Raw genomic sequence first — 18,774 nt, forward strand, 5'->3', positions numbered from 1 at the left:
CGCAAGGTGTGTAAGCCTAGTGGCGACATGCTACACGGGGACAATGAAGGTGGCGGTGGTGGTGGAGGATGGTGAAAGGGCTCGCCGTTGTCAGCCTCACAGAGGTGAGCAACGTCACGACTGACGCCCAGAGGAATGTGCGTCCTGGGCCGACTTCTAAGGGAACCGTGCCGACATATATCTGAAAGTGTCTGAGGAAAACCCAGGAATAAGCCCAGACAGCACGGCCGGCACCGGGATGACAATGAAGGGTGGTGGTGGTGGTGCTGATGAAAGGGCACGCCGTTGTCGGCCTCACAGAGGTGAGCAACGTCACGACTGACGCCCTGGGGATCACAATGGGGAATGGAGGATGACAATGAAAGCAGCACGTGAACCAGTTCGGCTCGAGAGCCAAATACGCCGCGCACAGGAGGATGGGGACTTCTCAGCTGTGGTGACGTTAGACATTGCACAGGCATATGACAGCATTGAGCACCGCGTTCTGCTGCACGGGCTGACTGCTGTTCGTATCCCTCCCTGTATTCCCTCCTGGGTCAGGAATTTTCTCTCTGAAAGATCTTTCCAATGCTCGGACCGCCACCTCGTCTCTTCCCCTCACCAGTTGTTTAGAGGGGTACCTCAAGGTTCTGTCCTTTCCCCTCTGCTCTTTAACATACTCATGAGCTTCCTTCCCTTGGACGCGAATATTCTGACCATCACTTACGCAGATGACATCGCCTTTTTCGCTTCGGCCCCATCGCTGCACTTGTTGTACACGCTGACCCAGCAGTACATCGACACTATTGTGGCTTGGACCACATCCGCTCCTCTGAATATAAAGGTCCAGAAATGTGCGGTGCTCCTATTTCCGCCTGCTTGCTTCCATAGTGTGGTGCCCAGTTTCAATCTTTTGATAGGCAACGATCGCATCAACCAAGCTGAGTCTCTCAAGTATCTGGGTGTGTGGTATGATCAGAGGATGGACTGGGGCCGCCACATTGACCACATCAGCAGAAGAGCCTCCGCGGCACTGGGTTGCATCCAGCGTTGCTCCAGCGTTCGTGTTGGTATGCGCAGGAATGCCCTCCTTTATGCCTATCGTTGCTATGTCCGTCCCATCCTCGAATACGCTGTGTCCTTTTCTCTCATCTCCCTGACTACCGGATTAGCAAGATGCTCGTCTTAGAGAGGAAAGCGCTCCGCATGTATCTCGGCCTCCCCAAGTATACTGCAAACGACGCCCTGTATCTTGAGGGGGTGTGCTCCCATTGAAAGCCCGCTTTCATCTTTTAACAGTAGGCACTTTCGTCTCTCTGGCGCAGAGCCCTCTTGCTTCTCACCACATTGAATCGCTCAGAGATTTGGGTTCCTGGACTAGCAGGCGGTGGCGCAGATCCAATATTCCCCAGTTGCTATTTGCCCAATCTCTCCTGTCCTCCCTGAACGTTTCATGTCCCCAGCCGGTTGTGCCTCCCGCGCCAGCCTCTGTCCAGGTTCTCAGCATCTTTCATTCGGATGCCAAACATGCCCCTCTCAATTATTTGAAAGCAGAGCTTGACCACTCACATGTCTCAGTTTCTCAATCACCTGGTCATCGCCACGGACGCATCTGTATCTCAGGAACGGGCGGGAGTTGGCATTGTCATTCCGCAGCTCGACTTGCACTGTCCCGTCCGCTTCCCTGACTACACACCGGTCTTTCACAGTGAGTTTCTGGCCATGCTCCTAGCGCTGGTGAGGGTTCCCATCGCTTTTAATATGGTGCTCCTTCTCTCTGACTCTCTTTCCGTGATTTCGTCCCTTGAGAGCCCTACAAGCCCCTTGCTCGCCACCTTAGTTGCTTTTGCACCTAGCCACATCTCCTATCTCCTTGTCAACTGGATTCCTGGTCACCGCGGTCTCCCGCTCAACGAAGCCACTGACACCCTGGCTAATATGGCACTCTCTGGGCCAATCCTGGATGTACTTCCTCCAATTGATGACATCGTCTGGGCGCGCTACAGGCGTTTCCTTTCTCTCGCGCGGCGTCGCCCTCCACGTCCTGGCTATGAACACCTCTTACTCCGTTGGAATCCTGAGCACTGTGGCTGCGGTCAAGACGAGACTGTCCATCACTTCTGTCTTGATTGCCCCTCCTACGTCACCATTCGTCGTCGCCTTCTCGTCCCCCCTCTTCTCTCCATCGGTGCTCAGCTCTCCTTGACATCTCTGCTATCCCTTGGAGCCTTCCATAACGGCGTTAGGGACCGCGCTGTTCTCCATAGTATCATGTTATTCATCTCCAGCTCTAACCGATTCTAATTCTTTTTTAACATCCTGTTGACCGCACCTCAGTAGTCCTGGCCAATCCCCTAGCGGATAAGCGCCATCCAGCTTGAGGAGCAACAACAACAACAACAACAGTGGTCAGCCAATGCGCTGTAACAACGCCTCCTCTATAAATTTATAGAGGAGGCGTTGGCTGTAACCACTTGGAGAAAAAGAAGAAGCTTCCTGGTCCTCGTGCATTTTGATCTTGGTAGTGGAATGTTGGAATTCCTGTGGCAACCTGCTCCACTCACCCTTATTTGCTAAGGGTCTCGAACAAGGCAAGTTCGGTACTTCATTGTCAGTTGTTAAAGCGACTGCGTATGGTACTTATCTGCGTGTGGACTTTCGTTATGGTCGCACCTGATACCGGAAAGGCCTAACGCTAATTTGACGCCCTTTTGCCGCAACTTAGTGGTGACGAATCAGTCATATTTCCCTGTCTAGTTTGTTTGTTTCTTTTTAATTATTCCCTCTATAGGGGCTTAGCCGCCTCCTATGGATTTGTTTGTAGTTTTTGAGACCAATCACCCTTTTATGCTATCATTTGTACGAATATAACGTAGCTCTCAGGTGTACCCAGCTTGAAATCGATCCCTATTCTTGTTGTATGTGCTAAACGTGGGATGAACGCCTTATTACGTTAGGCTAGCATCAACTGCAGTTATCCAGTATGGCTCGTCTCCAGAGCCCCTAACGAATAGACCGTTCTCGAAAAGCAATCGCCACCTGTGGCACTCACTGGGCTCATGGGAAAAAGAGGCGGAGCTAGAGGAAGATCAACAATGCCTGGTTATCACTTGTGATTCGAAGAGTAGGGCGTGCGTACTCCTTTTTGTGTTGATTATGACATATCCAAATTGGCACAAGAAGGCATACTCTTAAAAGTGAACTTCCCCGCAAGCGCACCCCAGGCAAACTGTTGTAATTGTTCATAATGTTGTTCATAATTTGTTCATAATTGTCACAAAAAAGGTGTACGCCTCCCGTTTTCAACAAATCAGGGCAGATAACGATATCATTCGAGAAAATGGTTGGCAAGAAGCGTGCTTGCGGTGAAGTTCAATTCTATAGAGTGTATGCCCACTGTCTGTTCCATTCAAAAGCGAGAACCCTATCATTCGTCGAAATGGTTCACGGCGTGCTATGCTGCGAAGATCTCTGTTACGAGTGTAGGAGATATACCATCCGGACAATTCGCCCTATACCCTCATCAATACTTCGCAATAATGGCTCGATGCCACTTACACAACTGGCCAACTGGCTGCATTATGGAACGGCGTTTAGGCATATGGACGCGGCCCGGCGCTTCCGTTCGTTAGACACGTTGTTATTTCGACGGCATCAGATAACACCTGGTTATTATTTGTAATGTCATTGATTCCAAAAAGTCCGCACACCCCTTATTTATGTACTTCCAAAAAGTTTTGGATTCACCTTCATCTGCCATAATGTAAAAGCATGAGTCTGGGCACACAGATAGAGATGCGATAGCCCCGGAAAAATTTGGGGGGGGGAAGGTTTTTCGTTATTTTTTTCCTCGTCTCCGGAAAAACAGCTCAAATTTTTCAGGCGACAAAATTCAAAACTATAAATTTTCCTGCCTTTGATGCGTTCCAACCTGCTAACAGTGCCTTAGGGGCCTCGAATCCGCCAACGCAACCACCAACTTAGAGCTCCGTCCTGCTGCTCCAAGCGATCGCATCGCGTTCACATAATGTCGGAGTTCTGGTCGGAGTGGACGGGTTGTTCCAATCACCCAATCACCTATCGCTGAGTAGACAGCAGTATCATGGGATGCTCTGATCTGCATTTATGCCTAGAGGGTCAACACTACTAAAGTTTCTAGCTCATTGTGTGCTGTGGCTTGGCCGGCAATGTTTCGACTCAGCAGTAACCGCGTTTGTTTCCATTTTTCCCAATTTTCCCAATTCGGAAATTTTGAATCTCTGCACACAGAGACGGCACACAACACTTTACGCGCGTTACGTGTGTTGTGTGTCGTCCCCCTGTGTGCCCAGACTCAGACTTTTACATTATGGAGTTCATCCACCAGTTAGCTAGCCTGCATCAACGCCATTTTGTCACCTTCATCAGGTCGTCTATTATTTTGAAATATTGCTTATTTGCAGTTTTTAGGCTGAAATTATATTCAAGCGTTACTCTGTCATGTATCTAGCAGATCTTTCCCTCTTGGTCGTCTTAAATCGATGATAAGCTTTCCTTCTCTCAATTATTTTAAGTACATTCAGATTAAGTTACCCTCGTCTTCCTGCGTCTTTTAAGCTTTGCCTCGTCCATGCTTGGCGTATATCTGTTCACAAGCTCGAGCAACTGTTTTCTTAAAGCGGACCATAATTCGTGGATATCATAATCGTCATAGAGACACTCAATGACAGGAAATGGTCAAGTATATATAGCTTCTCCAGGATACTGTTGCGGGATCACCGCGCTCGAAAAAGAAAGGCCTCCTCGACTCGTTCGTGATTTTTAGTATTTGTAGCTGAGCGTGATGATCACTGATCCCTGGTAATACATTAACTAACACTAAAATTAACTAGCAATATTGGATTAACTACTCGGAAAGAGATCAATTTATGCACATACTGCCAGGTTGATTAAGTCAACTACTGCAACATACAAAAAGTTCCATAACTTAAAAACCCGAGACTAGGGGACAAAAAAACGACAAACACAGACAAGGTCTCAAAAAGTGTCAACAAAAAGTGTCAACAAAAAGTGTCAACATGGACTTTTACCTCTCAATTAACGCGGCCTATACAAACACAGATGCAGTCATACAATGGGACGTTCCCATTATTTTTTTTTCAGGGGGGGGGGGGGGGGCAAAGTGCTTCCGGGAGGCAAAGCGTGCAACCCCCTAACCTCCACCTCTTTTCCTGGAGACGGACGCTGGGCTCTGTGCGGGTGTCCAGAAATTCACGTTATTATGACATCTGAGAAAAATCATGACAACTTATCAATAACGAGTGCGCAATTTCTGGAAATGACCTTGAAGCTCCAGGCCGCGCGAGCCCCCTTGCTCCCCTCTCGGTATACACTCATGTCATCATGCCAATGTAATTCTGGTAAGTTAAAGCCGGCCACTAGCAGAACAGCTTGGCCTGAAACCTCATATATGATTTCGTGAAGTGACTCTAACGAGGGGGAATCTGAATCTGATGGAGAAAACACTCCCCTGCCAAGACCTGTCCTTCCGATAAACAGTAAATTCTTTAGGAAACACCTCGCTATCGCGAATGGACGATGAAAAAATGGCTAGGAAGCAAGCGAGCTGGTGACAGTGATTTATCCAGACCCCTCGCCCCTAACACCCCTCCAAATGTTCAGTGACACTCCCCTAACCTTTTCACCAGTGTAACCCCTACGGGGGGGTGCCCTTGCAATTTCAGCTTTAGACACATGTCGGTAATGATAAGCTGTAATGACGTAACTATAATAATGAACCCCCCCCCCTCAATTTTTTCCAAGACCCCTACGTGCTTGGGATTCTGGATAAACCCCTGGCTGGTGAAGATGGTGCATAATGTAAAACCCCGAGACTAGGGAACACACGTGTTGTGTCTGTCACTTCGTGTTCCCTAGTCTCGGGTTTTTACATTGCAGTCGACCCCCGTTTATCCGGATCCCGCGGTATCCGGACAAAAGGCACCGGAGCGGATTTTCCTCCATGTATTTTGTTCTCGTTTATCCGGACTTCAGCTTCCGGACTCGGGCAAGAATTCCAAGGAACGAAAGTCGAAAATTCTTGTAATCCAGCCTCAGTTATCCGGACTACCGTGAGTAAGAGGAGACGCTGACCCCACTTCGTCACCCTTTTCGCTGTTTTGGGGTTATTCCCGTCACACGTCAGGGACCTACATTCCTCCGTAGGGGAGACAACCGTGCACATGACCCCCTTTTCTCACGGGTCACGTTGACCAGTCGAGTCATTTGGAAATATCTCGAGCAACTGTCCGGTTCTAGAGGGGAAAACTCCAACCCGAGGGCCTGCTGCTTACGGCCCGTTGGCCGATGAAGACATTCCCCTAGCTGAGCTGCGATCCCTGATGCAGAGGCTCACTGCGACTGCCGTAGACGATGCTGCGGTTTCTGACTACGTTGACGTTGATAAGGATGAGGACGCGTGTGCAGCTATGACTGATGATGGTGTGATTGCTGCTGTTGCCGCCGATGATGTGCAGCAAGACGGTGCCGATGACGCCAGTGAGAAACAAGGATCCGACATTGACAATTTGCGTCCGCACTGACATTCTTCGAGCAGCGCAACAGCGTGGCTCAACTCTATGCAATTAGCAAAAGTTTGCAGGAATCGAGTGCCTACACCACTATGTAACAGCTGTCATTGACGAGATTTCTGTGTTTTAACTAAACCTTGCTCTGTAGGACGTTTCTATTCGGTCGTTTCATTTATCCGGATGCCCCGGTATCCGGACGATTTCGCCGCGAACGGCACCGTCCGGATAAACGGGGGTCGACTGTATATATATTATGCGAATGGACGAATTCAGCCTGTTCGGAATACTATATCAGCTTTCATAGACTCAATCAGGCCAGAGAACACGTCAACCTTATGAACAGCACCATTTGTTAGCCAGACATTGTTTCAATGATGTTCCCATACACACACACACACACACTTCCTTAGTCGAAGGTACTGCCTTTGCTTGTGGGGAGCCGCCCTGACTTGTTTTGTCTCCAGCACTTAATGGTGTACCGACTATGGTCGCGATTCTTCTCAGAAAGACGGTCTTATAGGCTCGGATGTGTTTCGTCTGCAGTGTCGGCAAACGCTCCTGTGCCTCAGCTGCACTGAATTGTAGTTGAAGTTGTCGTTGATTGTTAGTGCCTGTCCCTCGAGCTAGAAAGTACTACCGCCATGGGCTTCACTTGGTATAGATGAAAATAGAATTGCCCAGAAAGAAGTTAGCTGGAAGCGAAATTTCTTACGTATGCCTCGTTCCGGAATCATGAGACATTTCCTTGTTCCGTTCGTTTCACCTTTCTCTGCTTTCTCCACAAAACCAGGATCGTAGCTTCAGCACCTGCAAGAGCGCCCTTCTCCAAATCTTCGATGTCAAGAGTGGAACGACGAAGGAAAAGCAAGCGGAAGTCGAAACACGACCTCAAGAGCGCAAAGTCCACAACGGAGGTCGACAACGTGTCAGAAACGAAAGAGAAGAACGTACAAGAAATGGCATCAGGAACCATAGTACCAGACACGATGCCACCACAAACTAACGACCCAAATTTGGTTGACCACACACCGGACACTATGCATCTTCAAGGGACTTCAGCTGCTGCACAGCCAGAAGATCAGGAAGCAGGTCCTTCACAGCCCAAAGCTGACGGCATCGGTCCTCAAGCGTGCCAGGCGCCGGGACCACTGCGGAACAGCGCAAGCAAGAACCATCTGCCGCTGTCCTCGGTGCACGACAGCAAACCCGAAGGAGGCGCGACAAAAGTGACCGAGAATGTTGCGCCGAATAGTGAAGAACAAAAGGACCAAGATATCAAGGTGGCAGCAAGTAATGGGAAACAAATTGACGGTGCAGGTCCTAACGGCGTCCCTGAGAAGAGTGCCCAAGGAGGTGGAGCTTTACCAGATAAGCAGGAGGTTATGAAAGACACGATGCCATCGTGCGAAATTTTCAACTTCACTACGAATGACTACCTCCATTTTGATACTCACGTGTTGTCGTATAAAGACGACGAATACACCGGACCCAACATCCGGGAGTGGTGGTATGTATGCAGTGTTTAGACTAAAGCCATTTTCCGGAGATTCTTCCTTTTCCGTATTTAATTGAGTAGGGAGCAGCATGAAAGTTGTTGAACGTTCCGCTACATTCAAAAAACTAGTCTTCTAGTCTTTGGAAAACACCAAAAAGCAAGAAGCCATAGTGGCCAAGGGGTTCCTTGAAGGCGGAGTGACGTCAGTACCAGTCACCGACAAACTTTCCCCAAATACGGGAACGACGTTACGTTAGCACACTGCCCGCGGACAGAAGCGTGCACTATTTGAAAGGGGAGGAATTCATTCCCGGACTCTGGAACCAGAGTAATATCGGGGCTTCAAAAGACCGGCACCTTTGTCCACGACAATCTAATCTCAAGAAACTCCTACGCTCTAAAAACAGAACTTCACCGCATAGCACACTGTGCGCCAACCATTGCCAAGAAAGATAGGGTTATCGGTGGGCGTACGCCTTTTTGTGGCAATTCTAATATATGATAATTGTATGCAAAAAGGCGTACGCCCAGATTTCTCTTCGAATCAGAAGTGATAACTCTATCATTCTTGGCAATGGTTGGCGCGCACCGTGCTATGCGGTGAGGTCCTGTTCTTAGAGTGTAGGCGTCGGCACTGCACATTCAAACATATTCATTGTGCTTATTTTGAGATTATTTGTGAAAGACCGCGTGTTCGTCTTACTATGTACACTCTTAAAAATGAACTTCACCGCATAGCACGCTGCTAACCAACCACCATCTCAAATATTGTTACCTGCCCTGGTTTGTTGAAAACGGGATGTGTACGCCTTTTCTGTGACACTTATGCTGTTCATAACTGTCACAAAAAAGGCGTACGCCCCCCGTTTTCAACCAATCTGGGAAGATAACGATATCATTGGAGATGATGGTCGGCTAGGAGCGTGCTATGCGGTGAAATTCATTTCTAAGAGGGTACTCACCACGAGCGACACTCCAGGGAATGTTGCAGCGGAAAATGCGACAAACGTCACGTCATAGCTTTCTGCTGTCACGGTGAGCGCGAGCGTGCAACCTTCACCGTGCTTGAAGAGCGTAGCTTCACCTACACTGCTAACGGTGGAAATATCCTGGGACAGAGCCCCAAGATATTCCGTAGCAGACGACAGGAAAAGACGCTGACGGTGTCGTCTGCTAAGTGTCATCTGCTCGGTGCCACTCCCGATGTTCCGGCACCGCGTGAATGCTCAACGTAACACGGGGCGGAACTTCATGAGCAGTGTTTTCGCGCTCGTTCTTCCACTAGAGTCTACCGTGAGGACGGCTCTCCTGTGAATACATATCGTCTATCCAATGTTTCATGTGCATTCTGAAGATAGAAAAGGACTAACATTATATGTCCGTTTCTAACCGTAGGCACAAAAACAAGCACGTCGTCACGATTGTGTTACTCTTGCTGGCGTTCATCGCATTTGTAGTTCTGGCTGCCATGATGTCTATTGCGGAGTATCTCCAGTGGAACCACGTGAAGATCCTGGTGAAAGGTGTGGGTGTCCTTAAAGGCGTCAAGTCGAGCAGGGATGGCCGCACCGTCTACTCCTTCTTGGGTATCAGCTACGCGAAACCCACGTGGGGAAGCCACCGGTTCCGCCGTCCTGAACAGGCCGCAGAGGTGGACCCCTAGCTGTGCAAGAGTTATTTACCAATGTGCTATTGATACGACTAACGCAGCCGCAGTGCACGAAGTTATGCACTTGTCTTGTATTCATTGAGAAACCTCGTTCCATCTCTAGGCGAAACAGTTGACAGATGCGACTACCATGAGGCCTGCCTGCCCTCAAGGAGGTTATTACTTGGAGACAATTGGCGGCGCGACAGATACGAGTGAAGATTGTCTGCACGTCAACATTTGGACACCTTGCATTCAAACAGAAAGCCCCGACTGCAGAAAGACCGTGATTGTTTTCCTGTACGGTGAGGAATTCCTCCATGGCAGCAACAACGTCTACGAGGGAAGCTCCTTCGCCGCGATCGGAGACGTCGTCGTTGTTGCGCCAAACTTCCGCCTAGGAGTATTTGGATTTTTATCGACAGGTGATCTCGTTACACAGTTTTATGCAGTTTTACTGACTTCTCCATGAACAGCGCGATGACGTTCTAATGCTGTTCAGCGGTTAGTAAAAAACAGTGGAAAGTTAACGTAATTTCACGAGTATTAGCCGCGGCTTATGCGCGATTTTTTTTTTCTCACGGGCGCTCTGCGGATTATCCACCGGTGCGGCTTATCTGATGACTACTTTTTTAGGTATTTTCCCCATACACTGATTTTAACGAAAGGGTCGACAGTGTCTCTGGAATAGCACTGCCCTGCTGATGCACGAACATTCGACACATTCCACATTCGAGTAGATTGACCCATCAATACATGAAAAGCGCCCAACAATGGCACAATCCGATTTTTGGTAGAACTCTAGAACTGACCTCCTTTGTTGTACACTATGCCGATCCCGGAGTATGGACCACAGGGTTTATGGCATTACTCTATGGTCTCCTTTGTTGCACATAGAAGTCGTCTTGTATTGCCGCGGCTTATCTGCGAGTGCGGTTTATCTGCCGGAAAATTTTCAAAACGTTCCTAAAAACGCGTCCTGCGGCTTATCTGCGGTGCGGCTTATACGCGTGAAAATACGGTAATTGTACAGTACGCTCAAAAATGTCACACAATGTAAACGCGTCAATGTCACCGTTTCATCATTCTAAAGGCGCTGGAGGGCCAGGGGACTCAGTGAGCTAAACCTTGGAGCATTAAGAACACGACACTGACGGAAAAGCCTTATTGGTGTACGAAAACTAACGGATTCGATCAAGCACTCTCCATTGAAGATGCCACGAATGCGTTGGCACAAAAATAAAAAGTCTCGACTTCTGCGTCTTGCAACCCACGTGTATAAATTGCGACGGCTAAGTATTCTGTTATATTCGTAAAAATAGCGTCCTCCGTGACAATCCATCACAGTAAATTCTAATAAGTCCGCTTTGTACATTTCCTATGGTTGATGCCGCACAACGCAGCAGCACTCTGGCTTTGGGAGGCTATTGACTTGACGCCGCGAATGTGCACGTTGACCAGTGAGGAGCCGTAACCAGAGAGGTTTTCGTGATGTATATCACTCTAATAACATAACTTCTCCGCACAGCACGCTGTGAGCCATCCATTGCCACGAATGATAGGGTTACCGCTTCCGATTCGAAGAGAGGTGGGCGTACGCCGTTTTGTGGTAATTTGGATATATGAAAATTGCCACAAAAAGGCGTACGCCCCCGTTTCTCTTCGAATCAGAAGCGATAACCCTATCATTCTTGGCAATGGTTGGGTTTATTTCAGGCACTACACTCTTAGAAATGAACTTCACCACATAGCACGCTCGTAGCCAACCATCACTCCGAATGACAACGTTCTCGCCTCTGATTTGTTGAAAACGGGAGGAGGAGCCTATTTTGTGCTCATTATGCACGGCACAAAATAGGCTCCTCCTCCCGTTTTCAACAAATCAGGGGCGAGAACGTTGTCATTCGGTATGATGGTTGGCTAGGAGCGTGCTATGTGAAGTTCATTTTTAAGAATGTAGGTTAGGTTTTGATAGCGTCAGTACGACGATAGTGGCTGTCGTATAATAAATATAGGAGTAGGTAATATATATGCTGGTCACATGCTGTATGCAGGAACTAAGGATGCCCCAGGCAACTTGGCTCTGTACGACCAGGAGATGGCGGTGCGTTGGGTGCTGAATCACATCGAGCCCTTTGGCGGCAACAGTAGCGATGTTGTGCTCATGGGTAGCGGGACGGGGGCGTGGTCTATCGGCGCATTGCTGTTCAGCTCCAAGCCATTCTGGAGGCAGCACTTTAGGAAGTTCATCATTCAAAGCGAGTCACCATTCCGGAGGTATGTGGAAAATTATTGTTGGAAATATGGAAAAGGGTATCTTGGAGAAGGCGCTCATGTGCACAAAATCTGCAAGACATTTGAGAATGGGCGCCTTTCACGAGGATTCCTCCCTTTGAATAGCACCCTTGTGCCTCTGTGGGAAAAGAAGGCATATTCAGCGTCGTCTCTGTAGTTTCTTCGTTTTCTGCAGAAGAGCTAGAGCAGTGGTGCCTAACTGGTAACCGCCTCTTCTACAGGAATTGCAAATCAACGCTCTGCAGCTCGATTGCAGAATCGGTTCCCAAGCTATCACTGCCGCCGAAATGTATCCCAATACACTATAAAAGAACTTCGCCGTACACTCTTAAAAATGAACTTCACCGCATAGCACGCTCCTAGCCAACCATAATCTCGAATGATATCGTTACCTGCCCTGATTTGTTGAAAATAGGGGGCGCATGCCTTTTTTGTGACACTTATGCTGTTCATAATTGTCACGAAAAAGGCGTACGCCCCCCGTTTTCAACAAATCAGGGCTGGTAACGATATCATTCGAGATGATGGTTGGCTAGGAGCGTGCTATGCGGTGAAGTTCATTTTTAAGAGTGCACGGCGAAGTTCATTTTTTATAGTGTATTGGGATACATTTCGGCGGCAGTGATCCTGCTTCTACATCACTTTGAAGTCCTCAACTCCCCTTTCTCCCACCTTTTCCTTTTTTTTTGGCTATAGTCGTGACGATGCCCACTTGAGTGCGGCCAACAACGGCAAGCTACCTCGACCCCCCCCCCCCCCCCCCCCATTTTTAAGAGTGGATATAGTATGCTCTGCGCCAACCATTGCCACGAATGATGGCGCTATCGATTCTGATTCGAAGAGAGAGAGGGGGGGACGTACGCCTTTTTGTGTCAACATGGATGCATGGTAATCGACATAAAAAGGCGTACGCGTCCCTCTCTCGTACAATCAGAAGCGATGACCCTACACTAATGAACTAATGAACTTAATGAACGCATAGCACGCTCCTGGCGAACCATCATCTCGAATGATATCGTACCGGCCCTGATTTGTTGAAAAGGGGAGGCGTACGCCTATTTTGTGACAATTATGAGCAGCATAAGTGTCACAAAAAAGGCGACCGCCTCCCGTTTTCAATAAATCAGGGCAGATAACGATATCATTCGAGATGATGGTTCGCTAGGAGCGTGCTATGCGGTGAAGTTCATTTTTAAGAGTGTAGGCGCAGAACGCGCCATGTGGTGAAGCTCCGTTTTTAGCGTGTACGGCAATAATAATGCTATACACCATAAGTCATACTGATCCATTTTGAACTTGTTTGACTCAGCTTGGTTATGTGTGTGTCCCCCGTCTTTTGAACAGGATGCACCAAGCGGCTCCGAGCGTATCATCTACCCTCAAGTGTCCACCCAAACCACTTGACCAACTTCTCCTCTGCCTCCAAAGCCTACCAGCGGAGAAGATTCTGAATGTTGCTCGACGTCCTCCTTTCACCTACGAACCTTCTTTTGGCAGTGAACTCTTTCCGTATGAGCCGTGGCGTCTGGCCTCAATGAATCCGGTCCAGGGCAAAGATATCTTACTTGGAACGGTTGCCGACGAAGGCTCGAGACTAATCTACCACCTCGCACATGCCGTACAACACGACGACCACACATTCCTGCCAAGCGCCGTGTCATATATGCTCGGTGCGCTCGACGTGCAACAACGAATACGCATTATTCAAATGTACAGGCGCAACGCCACCGGTAACAATCTCTCCTGGGCGCACAGCCTCATCGGTGACGTGTACTACGTGTGTCCAGTGCTGAGCTTCGCCGAGCACCTGTCGTGGAGAGGCAATAGGGTGCGCACGTATGTCTTCAACGAACCAGAGAACAGTGTCGACAAGGATAATGGGACGTTAGCCGGCCGCTTTGCGGATCTGCACTTTCTCTTCCGGGCCGTGCAGAGATATCTTCTGCACGAGGTCAAGTTTGGCAGTGAACTCATCGACATGTGGGCAGGCTTCGCCAAAAGTGGGTGAGTACGGAGTGAGCGAGAGATCTACCGCTGGGGTCACAGAAACTGCCCCTAACAACACCGAATATCCTCTGAATGTCCGAATGTCCTAACGGATTCGCCCGTCCGATGGATATCACTGAGATATCCGTCGGACGTGCGAATCCGTTAGCACATTATTTGTACATCGAGAGGATATTCGGTTTATTGGGGGAGGTTCGGGAAAATCGCACGTCATAAAATGGTCCTGGCACGTATGCCTATCGAAAAGTGGGAACCCCGGCGATCTAAGCGAAGCTATAGACCAGAAGCCTCAGGGCTTGAGCCGCCGATATTTCTAACGGTGACTGTATATTATTCTCTGGCGAGTCAAAAACGCAAGCAAGCTGGAGGATGCAGCCCACATGGCACGGATGAGGGCTCCCGTACGTGTCGGTTGCTTTCGTGTGTGAGTTGCCCAAGCTCAGGCTGTTTTCATCACATCCGCCAGCTTGCCTGCCTCTATGCCATCTTACCTGTCTTGTTTCCTCAAGCAGAATGCGCCCCCTCGTCTACAACGGCAGTGTCCCACGTCAGTGTCAGTGCATGCGACGACGAGGGAAGACTTGGGAGCTTGAGCTCCCTTTACCTGCCACAGGGCGACCCACGTAGATCGTGCAAATCAAGAGGGAAAAAAAATCACTAGCGATTTAGCGGTAAATGCGAGAGAATTGCGTTAGCATTAACCGCCTCTTCTGGTCTGGTAGTTGCCACTTAGGTCAACATATAGCGTCTGATAGAAGTGATTATTATATATCCAAATTGCTACAAAAGGGCGTACGCCCCCCTCGCTCACCGAATCGGAAGCGGTAACCCTACCATTCGTAGGTAGCAGGTAAAAACGTTGCAACCCTTTAGGCACAACATACAGGGTGTCCACGCTAAGTGTGAACAGATTTTTTAAAAATCTTTTCCACTTTTTTCCAAGATCAAATCAATTGCAATATAGCATATGCTAAAGGGCACTCCCTAGCAGGGCATTAGCAAAGTCCAAAAGCAATGTCTTAATTAACTTTCACCACTTCACCAAGAGCACACTATCGCCTCTCGCTTCCTGGACAAAGATTAAAAGGAAACAGAAAATGCAACCCAAGATAAGGCCAGTTCCGATAGTCACCCGATACATTTGTTTTTGTTTTGTTTCCGCAAGTTAAAGCTCATCTTCGACGTATGAGGCGGCACTGTGCTCCTTCCCCCTCTCCCGTTGGGGATGAAGGAAATACGCGTCTTCTAAGAAGCGCAATGAACGAAATAAAGAAAAAAAATGGCGTTCCTTCACGAATTTTTTGCGGGCGATTTATCGAACGGATTTTTGTTCTGAAAACGGCTACGATATCAGGTGACCGAAAGGAACAGATGTTCTCATTGGGACAACTTTGTAGCTGTTATAATTAAAAAGTTAATTAATGAAAGTTAATTAAGACATTGCCTTTGGACTTTGCTAATGCCCTGCTAGGGAGTGCCCTTCAGCATATGCTATATTGCAATTGATTTCATCTTGGAAAAAGTGTTATATTTTTTTCAAAATCTGTTCACACTTAGCGTGGACACCCTGTATATGCGACAACTATTACCTCCTAAAAGGTGTAACTGCTCCGCCCTTTTTTCTTTTTTCTAAGAGTGTAGGTTTCGAGCTAGAAATCACACCTCCCGGACGACGACCTAAAATATAGCCTTTATCGGCGGGACATAACATGGTACTTAAAACATTTTTCTCCTTGGGCGTCCGCAGGTCCCTACCGCTGGTGGAGAATAAGCCGTGGCCTGTGTACACGGCAGCAGACCCACGTTCGGTGGCCATCGATTCAAATGCGCTGTCCGTCATCGTAGATTACAAGGTGGAGACATGCGCGACATTGGCCAACTTCTTACCGGAGCTCAATGCTTGGAAGCATGCGGAGCCACGTTTTTGACCGGCTCTATTTCGACAAACACTGATATATTAAATGAAACCCATAAAGGGCCAAACTCGAGATGGAGACTTGTTTCATGTTTGTCTTGCGGAGAATTCCAGGGGTGATAGCGAGGTTACTCGTTTTCGTTCGTTCTGTGAAGCAGTACTCTGATTTACCCAGACCCCTCTACAAGCCCTAACGCCCCCCACCCCCCACCAACAAACCTGCAGGGAACCCCCTAAAAGGGTAAACCATTGAGTACACTGAAGGTGTGTGTCGGTGGCGCGGCTCGTCACTAAAGTGTCGTGAGAGGAGCATCGGCAGGGGAGCGTTTACGATAACCGGAAGCCATACCTGCCGTTTATACACAGTAATTTTTTTTACACCCCTATGAGCGTAAAATGAGTGTTAGATAACTCAAACCCTTATGGGTGTAACTGCTACACCCCTACACTGTTAAAACAGAACTTCACCACATAGCACGCTCCTAACCAACCATCATACCAAATGATACCATTCAATGTCATGATTTGTTCAAAACAGGGGGGCGGCGCCTATCTGGGACAAGATAATCTGTCCCAGATAGGCGCCTCCTCTCGTTTTCAACAAATCAATGCACAGAATGATATCATTCGAAATGATGGTTGGCTAGGAGCGTGCTATGTGGTGAAGTTCTGTTTTAACAGTGTATGATGGGTGTAACCGGGGCGTCACATGTTACACCCAAAAGAAGGGTGTTTATTGGGTGTACTGACCCAAAAAACGGCAAGAACACTAGTTGCACTGCAACCGCGAGTATCTGAGTTACACTCTTCGTTTTTGTGTGTTACGCCGCCAAGCAACTGTGGCTATCGGAGGGACGTGGACAGATGGAGAGAGGACAGGATGAAAGTAGTGGGGGCAGGGAGTTGGGGTGCGTCCTATGCCCACTTCGGAGGGAACTGTGCCGACATTCGTCGTGAAATCTTCGGAAAACCCAGGGAAAACATCAGACAACGCAGCCGGAGAGGATTCGAACCCAAGTCACCGGCGTGGAAGGAGATCATCTTAACCACTATGTCACGGGAGCTGGTCGATTAGCGTCCGCTTTACCCTATTATGGGAGCTCGAGTTAGCATTCATTATGTCACATGTACGGTTTTCGCGTATGAACACGGCTTAAAACACTGCTGGACAAGGTAGAATGGATACGAGGATTACAAACAGAAAATACATGGGGGTGATAATTTACGATAGGAGTAGCAGAACAAGTCGGGAAACGAGCCCAATGTCGTATTCTTTTTTTTTTTTTCCTTCGTTAGAAACAAGCAAACAAAATACAAGGGGGGTTTATTAAAGATTCAGGGGGCAAGTCCACACTACAACAGCAGCCTGCCTTCGACATGTGCAAGCCCTGTTGAAGGCTGCTGTTGTCGAAACGTCGACTTCCTTCATAATCTGTAATAAACTTCCCCTGTTTTTTCCTAGCTTTTCGTAATCTTTGGTATTTACTACTTTTACTTTTCGTATACTAATTTCACAATCACACACACTAGTCAGAAATTTACTTACATACATATATCTAAGTAAATCCGTGCCCCGCCGCACCAGTTAACCTTTCAACCAGGGGTGAAGCCCCTGTCACATATTTTCAAGTTTAGTCCTCTTGAAGGCAGCGCTGATTGCCGAAACGTCGACCTCTAACTGTAACTGCGGTTGTCCTACAGTTGGCAATACGACTGTAAACCTATTTCTAGTAACCCCATTTAATTTTTTATGTAATAAAAGTAGCAATTGTTTTTAATCCTTATACGGCTTCCCAAGTCTCTTCATTACTTGTAGTCTGTATCTTTTTCGTTTGTGCCATATACACCTCTTTTGCTCTGATATGAGTGTTCCCAAATTTAGCATAGTGTGTAACATAAGTGTGATCGTGGTGTATTGGTACATTACACCCCTTTTACACCAACACGGGTGCTTTGTGGAGCGTAGTATTAGTGTAATTCGGGTGTGTCCCCATAGTACATCCTTTTCACACCGGGAAGGGCGTTAAAAAATTTACTGTGTAGGCTGTGTTGGGACGTGCTGCGAATAAATTCACTAGTTCTACATCGTATAGTGTTGCTGAAATAAAGCATGGTGGCACGAGAAGTAGATGTAATAGAGGCATTCGACGCTGATGTTGCCCAAGTATTGCCCACCGTCGTACTCGTCATCGCCCGTGTCGTGCAACCGACGTTGAAAGTGTCCATGAAACCGGCGAAGTGTTATGTCCACATCGAAGTCGCCACATAGTACCGATGTCATGTAAACTGAATGCCATTCTGCCCGTGGTTTCAAGTGGGCTTGAAAAAGTCTTTCAGGTAAGAGACTGTGTAGCTTTATGGGTCAAAACATGCTAATAAGCCTAACCCAATTCGGATTTAGGAAGGGTATGTCCACTGAGCTTGCTTTATTGCAAGTAAAAGAAGCGATTCTAAATTAATTTGAAGCAAGAAATATTGTGTTACGCATATTTATAGTATTTACAAAGGTATTTGACCGAACTAACCACAAGCTTCTTTTATATAAGTTGTCAAAATACGGCATTCGAGGAACTGCATTGAAACTTCTTCAAATTTATCTAATCGCGAGCAGGGTGTACAGACCGGTTGTGCGACATCAGAATTGAGAGAAATTACACTTGGAGTACCTCAGGAGAGTATTTTGGGCACCCTCCTTTTCAATTGATATATTAACGATATACCAACGTCGGTAATTCTGCGAAGTACATTATGTACGTACGCTGGTGACGTCAGTACTTTCTTGTCGGGAATCCACAAAAAATCCTACAAGCCATACTCAGCATTTAAAAAAATAAACTGCGCGCGAAAACGTCGGCTTCCGTGCATT

At 47.8% G+C, this 18,774-nt stretch overlaps 1 protein-coding gene across 1 annotated transcript; it reads left to right on the forward strand.

The window, feature by feature from the left end:
- Positions 1 to 2,418: 2,418 nt before the first annotated feature.
- On the forward strand, positions 2,419 to 15,981 carry LOC135400343 (acetylcholinesterase-1-like). The gene is made up of 7 exons (XM_064632177.1): positions 2,419 to 2,570; positions 7,339 to 8,055; positions 9,439 to 9,694; positions 9,816 to 10,116; positions 11,746 to 11,968; positions 13,331 to 13,990; positions 15,741 to 15,981. Exons 2-7 carry the CDS (start codon positions 7,385 to 7,387, stop codon positions 15,919 to 15,921), a joined length of 2,292 nt encoding a protein of 763 aa, XP_064488247.1. The 5' UTR covers positions 2,419 to 2,570; positions 7,339 to 7,384; the 3' UTR covers positions 15,922 to 15,981.
- Positions 15,982 to 18,774: the final 2,793 nt, after the last annotated feature.

This window comes from Ornithodoros turicata, chromosome 7 (assembly GCF_037126465.1).
Source record: "Ornithodoros turicata isolate Travis chromosome 7, ASM3712646v1, whole genome shotgun sequence".
In the NCBI taxonomy this organism is placed as follows: Eukaryota; Metazoa; Arthropoda; class Arachnida; order Ixodida; family Argasidae; genus Ornithodoros; species Ornithodoros turicata.